General features: G+C 33.8%; 1 protein-coding gene and 1 pseudogene across 1 annotated transcript; one reads left to right on the forward strand and one right to left on the reverse strand.

Annotated features, from left to right (window-relative positions):
* LOC18046222 overlaps positions 1-3,748 on the forward strand; it is a 43,562-nt pseudogene extending 39,814 nt beyond the window's left edge.
* Positions 3,749-5,378: 1,630 nt separating this feature from the next.
* On the reverse strand, positions 5,379-5,990 carry LOC112099555 (uncharacterized mitochondrial protein AtMg00810-like). The gene has a single exon (XM_024186967.1). The coding sequence runs from the start codon at positions 5,988-5,990 to the stop codon at positions 5,379-5,381; it is 612 nt and encodes a 203-aa protein (XP_024042735.1).
* Between the last annotated feature and the right edge of the window lie 1,531 nt (positions 5,991-7,521).

Below are 7,521 nucleotides of genomic sequence, written 5' to 3' on the forward strand. Positions count from 1 at the left end.
CTTTCTTATCTAGTGCACAAAATAAGGCATTCATAGCTTTGGAATTTAGAGAAGCTTTTCTCTTTTCCAATTCATTCCATTCCCGTGAAGGTTTTCGAATATCTTCCCCGACTTCATTTTTAGTCAAAGGCATGAAATGACCATTATTAACAATTTTTAAAATTTTGTAATCTAAAGCTTGCAAGTAAATTCTCATCATAGTTTTCCAATACGGGTAATCGTTTCCATTAAAATATGGTGGTCTAGTGGTGGACTGTCCTTCCCTAAATGTGGAATCATTTTGAGTTGCCATTGATCTTTAGCTCTAGACAGTTAAGTCTAAATAAGAGCACATTGCTCTGATACTAAATAAAATACAAGTTGTGTAACCCAAGAGGGGGTGAATTGATATTTTAAAATTTATCCTAACAAAACCACACAAGTATCCAATCTAATGTCTTAGTAAATTCGAAAGCAATAAGTTTCATAAAAGTACAATAATAAATGAGTAAGGGAAAAGAAAAACAAACACATGAATTTTTACGTGGTTCGGCAATCTCTGCCTACGTCCACGTCTCCAATCAATCCAAGCTTGAGGATTTCACTATCCAAGCTTTCCAAGGTTTCAAAAGCTTACAATTGACTTCTAAAGTGTCAATGAACCTTTACAACAAAGAGATTATCTCACAATCTCTTCACTCAAGTGTCTCACACACTTAAACACTCATAAATTTTATGAGGAAATGAAAATTATAATAAAAACTCTCTTAAAGAGTAGATATACAAATTGAAGAACAAAAGATGATTCAATTTTATTTTTTTTTTGTGAATATAAGAGCTCAATATATGTTATGTGTAGGGATGGCAATGGGCACCGCCCGCAGCGGGTTTGCCATTACCAAACCCAAACCCAAACCCGCACAAAATTTAAATTACCAAACCCACCCGCAACCCGCAGCCGGTTTTAATTTTTTTTTAAAAACCCACCCGCAGCGGGTTTTAACAATTACCAAACCCGCAATGGTATCCGGCGGATTTTTTGCGGGTTTTCGTATTTAAAATCATAAATTTTTAATATATAAATTTATAATAATAACCTCAAATTCCATATAACATATTCAATTTTATATTTAAACAATGTAAATGAAAAAGTAAAATTTCCACATCAATTCAACACAAATTCTCAAATTTAAGTATAAATTACACAAATCTATTTAAAAAGCACAAACTAATATCTAAAAATCATAATTACATTCTATATTATCATTTAAAACAAGATCCAAGAGAAGATATTCATTTTATTTACCACTATAAGCACCCATCCAACACAATGCCTATAATAATAATTAAGATTAATATTTTCAAATATTAATTCGAAGGGAAATGTCTTTAGTTTTCTTTAGGTTATGACTTTAGAATAGGAGATGAGCCATATACACACATACACAACTTTGAGCCTTTGGCTATTTGGTAATTTGATTAATTACATTATTTTCTTTATATATTTTTATATTTAAATTAAATTAAAAATATTTGAAAAAAATTATTGCGGGTTTGGTGGATATCCATGCGGGTATCCACCGGGTATAAGGTTAATACCAAACCCACCCGCATCCATGTGCGGGTTTTAATTTATAATATTAAACCCGCCCGCAACAGATAAAATTACCCGCAACGGGCGGGTTTTGGCGGGTGGGTTTGGGCGGGTTTGCGGGTACAATTGCCATCCCTAGTTATGTGCTTTTTTTTTTTTTTTTTTGCTTTCTAGAGTGCTTGACAATGAATTGGATTTGAGTTTATATAGTTTGAGGTCAAAAACTATCCGTTATGCACATTTTGGTGATAACCAGCTTACCGTTTATGGAATCCGGTTAGCCGCTTTTATGTTACCGTTACAACAAAAATTTAAATTTCAGAACATCCGGTATGCCGCTTACGATATCCGGATAGCCATTTATGTTCCAGAAGCTTACTGCCCAAAATTCGGTTAGCCGCTTGTCACATCTAGTTAGCCGCTTGCTACAGTAATTGCTACAATGAACTATTTTTCTAAAATTATAGTTTGACCTCAAAATATTATATAACTGTATTATGCTCAAAATGTTATGAATCTTTTCAGATAAGTCTAATTTTAGAATTTCTAAGTAATACTTTGTTAATCCCAAAACTTTCTAAAATTATGATATCGCCCAAACTATGTGAAATTATAGAATGGCCCAAAATATTTAAATATTTTCAAATAGTCCAAATCTGAAATTGAAAACAATATTTATTAAAATCAAAGATTGTAAAATTCTTTCATTTTAGTCCACAACTTGAAAAACAACTTAACTCCATAAAATATTTTTCTTATTATAAAAGCACAATACGTAAATTTTTGTTCAACCAAAAACATATGGTTTGTTATCATCAAAATCAACATTTATAGTTATATAGGCTAACATATCCCACCACTTAATAGAGAACAATTGGCTAGGAAAGTTGAATACCTTCTCCGCATGGGATGGATTCCTTGTCTGGAATTCGAGTGTATATGTGTGTGTGTGTGTGTGTGTGTGTGTGTGTGTGTGTGTGTGTGTGTTAATTGTGTGCAGGACGGATTCGTGTGTTACGAAAACCAATGAAATCTAATATTTGTAAAAAATTTCAGCAAGTAAAAAGTCCAGAAGCTAAATTCCCCAGTCACCAAGAAATCTTTCTACAGCCACAAAACTACAAAGAAGATTAAGGAAAGTGACTTTGTAAGCCCACCACTAATAAATAAAAGCCAAATTTAACTCAAAAATTCAAGCCACCAAGTTTGACAATAATCTGCAGCAAACCAATTTAATTCAACTGTCCAGTAGCTTTAATTTTCCTCAGTTCAACAACTCTTCGAACAATCCAGTTAACAAATGTAGAAGCTTCAAACAATCCAATTAATAAATGTAGAAGTTGTAAAACAATAATTAATATACACAAACATAGAAAGTTAAGAAATTAGAAAGCCAAGGCGTACTAATGAAGCACTGTCCTTAAAGAATTGATTCTGTCCCTTCTCGGATAATTTTTCGGGTGTGTAAAGGAGTTAAAGACAGTCTAATCTTCCAGGATTCAATGGCATTCCAACTGTAATGGCACACTCCAAACTATAGTGATTCTAACAGTTGATTTAATTTTATTTTTCAGGTAAAGTGTGTAGCTTGAATGAAGATGGAGAGGATGATAAGAATTTTTTTTTCTTTGCATACACAAATCAGTCACAGCAGCTGGCTTTTTATAGCCTTGAAGTACACCAGCCATCTCCTTGATTTTTGCCACAAATCAGTGCATGAACTGATTTAAAAATCGAATATCAAGCAACTAAGGTGCTAAAACAAAGCCACAGCCACTGGCATGTAGATATGCTCAACTTGAACAATTCAAATTAGTTTAAAACTGATTTTTCAATCCAAAGTAATGAATATATAAGCTTTCATCATGTGGCTAGGAAATGGACCAAGCCCGTGAAGGCTATATGTGCATTTTTAATTTTTGTATTTTGAAATACCTCACAATTTTCAACATCGTATACCGTGTGAACCACAGGTCTCCGGGGTACTACGACGGGCGGTACTGGACAATGTGGAAGCTGTCGATGTTCGGATGCACTAATGCAATCCAAGTCTTGAATGAGCTCGATGAGGCCATCAAAGCTTGCCACAATTCCTTTATCAGGATTATTGGATTCGACAATGTTCGTCAAGTGCAGTGCATTAGTTTCATTGCCTACAAGCCTACTGGTTACTAAGCTTTGATCAATTAATTTTGAAGGCTTCATTGATCACCGATCATTGCAATTTGTTGACGTGATTTGTTTGATCAATTTGTTGTTTAGTACTATTTTACGAAGTTTTTGGTTTTTTTTTTTTTTTGGGATCTCCAATTTAAATGGAAATGGAGAGTATGAGTATAATATATTAATGATGATTTGGTCTATCAAGTTAACTTTAAGATGCATTGGTGTTAGTTTACTTTTAAAAAATAAAAAAAAATCAATTTGACATTGTTGTGTAGTTGTTTATTTAAGGACTTAATTTAACACGACATTAGTAAATAAATATAGTTAATTGTGTCTACCAAGAAATATAATATGACTTCAGTAAAAATCATCACATGTCAAGCTATTATTTATTTCATCATTTCACTAGTACTAGATAATGATTTATATAATAGGAGAGTTGCATGTATGTCACAATAGATAATGTTTAATGATAGGAATCATGTTAAAAAAACATTCAAATTGTGCTTTTTATTCATGGATTTACTGAAGATAAGGAACCGAAGTGTTATTATCGATTTTTTCTTTCTTTTTTCATTTTTATAATAAGAATTGAATATATGACTTTGAGACAAAGGCAAAAAGGTATTATCATTGGCGATTTTGTGCCAACATCAGGTTTTGCAGTGACTTCTTTTCTTCAATAGAACAAAATGAAAAAGCATAAAAAGTAAACAATTCATGTGCTTTGAGTTTTGACTAGAGCTCCCTAATGGTACATTTAGGCCAACGATCTTCAACTGTATTAAATTTTAATATATCCAGTTGATTGTACATTTTAGTGGGATTTAATAGAATTGAATTTTGATTGAATTGTACATAATTTTTTATTTTTTATTTAAATAAATGACTACGGATTGCTTATCAACCATAAATATGTTGATCAACCTTAGGGTCTTTAATATCTATCTCCAGTGTTATAAAAGTAAAAAAAATTACGTGACAGACTCACTGTAGAATAAATAGAGTACTAAACTCTAATTATTCAAAGAAGAAATCTAAAGAATAAAACACTTATGAAACACTCTTTAAATAATTATCAAACTAAGACACAAAAGGCTAATTGCCTTATTTATTTTTATTTCTTCGGATGATTAATACAAACACAAGCAGGGGGTATTTATAGCTTTACAAATGCATTTCAGGCCACGCATTAAAAAAAATACCATTGTCTTACACATGGCTTTCCATTGTCTTCAACTTATATTAAAAAAGCTATATTATTTTCACACCATGATTTCCACTCTCATTAAACAAATTCTATGTTTCACACGTTAGCACCACAATCTAACTTAGAAGCTTCTCAAGGGTTGGGCTTGAATTCATGATAATGGGCTGGTGTTGTGTTGAAACCTTTGGACTATCCCGAGTTGGCAACGAAACATTTCGAACTTACCAGTGCTTAAACCTTTTGTGAACAAGTCAGCGATTTGATCATCTGTCTTGCTTGCCTCATATCAATCTCTCCTTGCAGAACCTTTTCTCTAATAAAATGATAGTGCACTTTAACATGCTTAGTTCTTGCATAAAAGACCAGATTCTCCGCCAAACGAATTGCCAACTGATTGTCACAATATAACGGAATCACATAATCTACTAGTTAATGTAGATCATTCATCAGTTGTATCAGCCACGTACTCCCTTGAGCTGCCATTGCCGCTGCTCGGTACTCAGCTTTAGTGGCTGACAATGATATCGTCGGTTGTCTTTTGCTACACCAAGAAATTGTTCCGAAATTGAGCTTAAACACATACCCAGTTATTGATCTCCTGGTGTCATGATCTCCTGAATAGTCAGCATCACAATAGGCAACTAGTTTGCAATCTTCACCTTTCTTGTACAAAAGACCGTAGTTAATTGTACTATTCACATATCTCAATACTTGCCGAACTGCTTCCAAATGTGTTTTCTTTGGATTTTGCATGTACCGACTCATCACTCCAACTGCATAAGAAATGTCAGGTCGAGTCAAGGTCAAGTAGATAAGACTATCTACCAATTGTCGATACATCGTTGCATCTTCCAAGTCTTTTCCTTCATGTGCACACATTTTGCCATTTGGTTCCATCGGTGTTGAGATCGGCTTGCACTCGAGCATCCCAAACTTCTTCAACAAATCTCTGGAATATTTTTTATGACAGAGAAATATTCCTTCTTGTGTGCGGCCAACTTTTAGACCAAGGAAGTGCTTGAGTTGTCCAAGTTCTTTCATCTAGAAGTGAACTAACAAATTCTCTTTTATTCGATGAATTTCTACCTCATCATCACCGGTTATGATTAAATCATCCACGTACACTAGTACAATAGCTAGCTTTCTTCCATTAGCTTTAACAAACAGGCTGGAATCTGCAGTGTTACTGAATAACCACTTTGAGTTAGGAATTTAGCAATCTTACTATACCACGCCCTGGGTGCATGTTTCAATCCGTAGAGTGCTTTCTGCAGCTTACATATGTACTCGGGATGATTTTGATTATGAAAACTCATTGGCTGAATCATATAGATCTCTCGATCTAGCTCTCCATGGAGAAAAGCATTCTTCACATCCATCTGCCACAAGTTCCAGTCTTTATTGGCTGCTAGCGCAAGTAGAACTCGTACAGTTGTAAGTTTTACCACCGAACTAAATGTTTCATCATAGTCTAGTCCATACTGCTGAGAAAAGCCACGAGCTACCAAATGAGCTTTATACCTATCGATTGACCCATCTAGACGGCGTTTTATCTTGTAAACCCACTTGCAGGATATGGGTTTTACATCTCTTGGCTTTGGCACCAGATCCCAAGTCTGATTTTGTTCAAGTGCAGTGATCTCTTCTTTCATAGCTGTCATCCACTCAGAATTATGTGATGTTGATTCGAACGTTTCAGGTTCTAGTATAGTTGCTTCTTCTTCAACTATCATCAACATCACCATCAGCTTCATCAGGATTGGACTGGATTTGGACAATGTACTCCCCTAGCTTTTCTTGCAGCTTGTCTTCAAATTCTTTAGAGTCTGGCAACACTTGCTTTTCTAAGGACCACCATAAAGATGCTTCATCGAACACCACATCTCGTGAAGTGTAACACCTTCCACTTGTTGGATCGCAGCATTTCCACCCATTTATTTGGTTATCGTATCCCACAAAGATATATCTAACTACTTTCTTATCAAACTTCACTACTAGAAAAATGGGCTTTACTGACACCAATTTAGTGTCAGTAATTACTTTTGCTGACACTTGTTAATTGTGTCAGTAATGCTCAAGCCAGAACACACTGACACTAATCTTTGGTGTCAGTGATTTTTGCGTCAGTATTTTGTGTCACTATAGTATCACCACCATAGTGATACTATGATGTTAGTATCAGTTGATACTATTTTTATGTCAGTATTTTGTGTCACTAGAGAGTCACAAGGATAGTGACTCAATCGCGTTAGCATTTAATGATACTATTTACATGTCACTGATTTATGTGACTACAGTATCAGGAATCCACTGACTCAATAACATCAAAAATTCTTATCGTCATTTAAATAATTAGTGTCAATATTAACGGTGCTATACCGGTTGTGTTTTATTTTTTTTAATGACATTATTCATGTTTATTTTACAATTAAAATAAACCCAAAATATATTAAACATACCAAATCTTGTAATGCAATTCACATAATACACATTTCAAATACATCAGTTAAATTAAAATAGTTCAAATACATCATTGTTTGGGGGTAAAAAACAAGTTCAAGTACAAAATTAA

The sequence above is a fragment of the Citrus clementina genome, unplaced genomic scaffold (assembly GCF_000493195.1).
Source record: "Citrus clementina cultivar Clemenules unplaced genomic scaffold, Citrus_clementina_v1.0 scaffold_3, whole genome shotgun sequence".
Taxonomy (NCBI): Eukaryota; Viridiplantae; Streptophyta; class Magnoliopsida; order Sapindales; family Rutaceae; genus Citrus; species Citrus x clementina.

Coding starts and splice junctions, on each gene's coding strand:
- LOC112099555 (XM_024186967.1), bottom strand. CDS start 5,990: ATGAAAGAACTTGGACAACTCAAGCACTTCCTTGGTCTAAAAGTTGGC.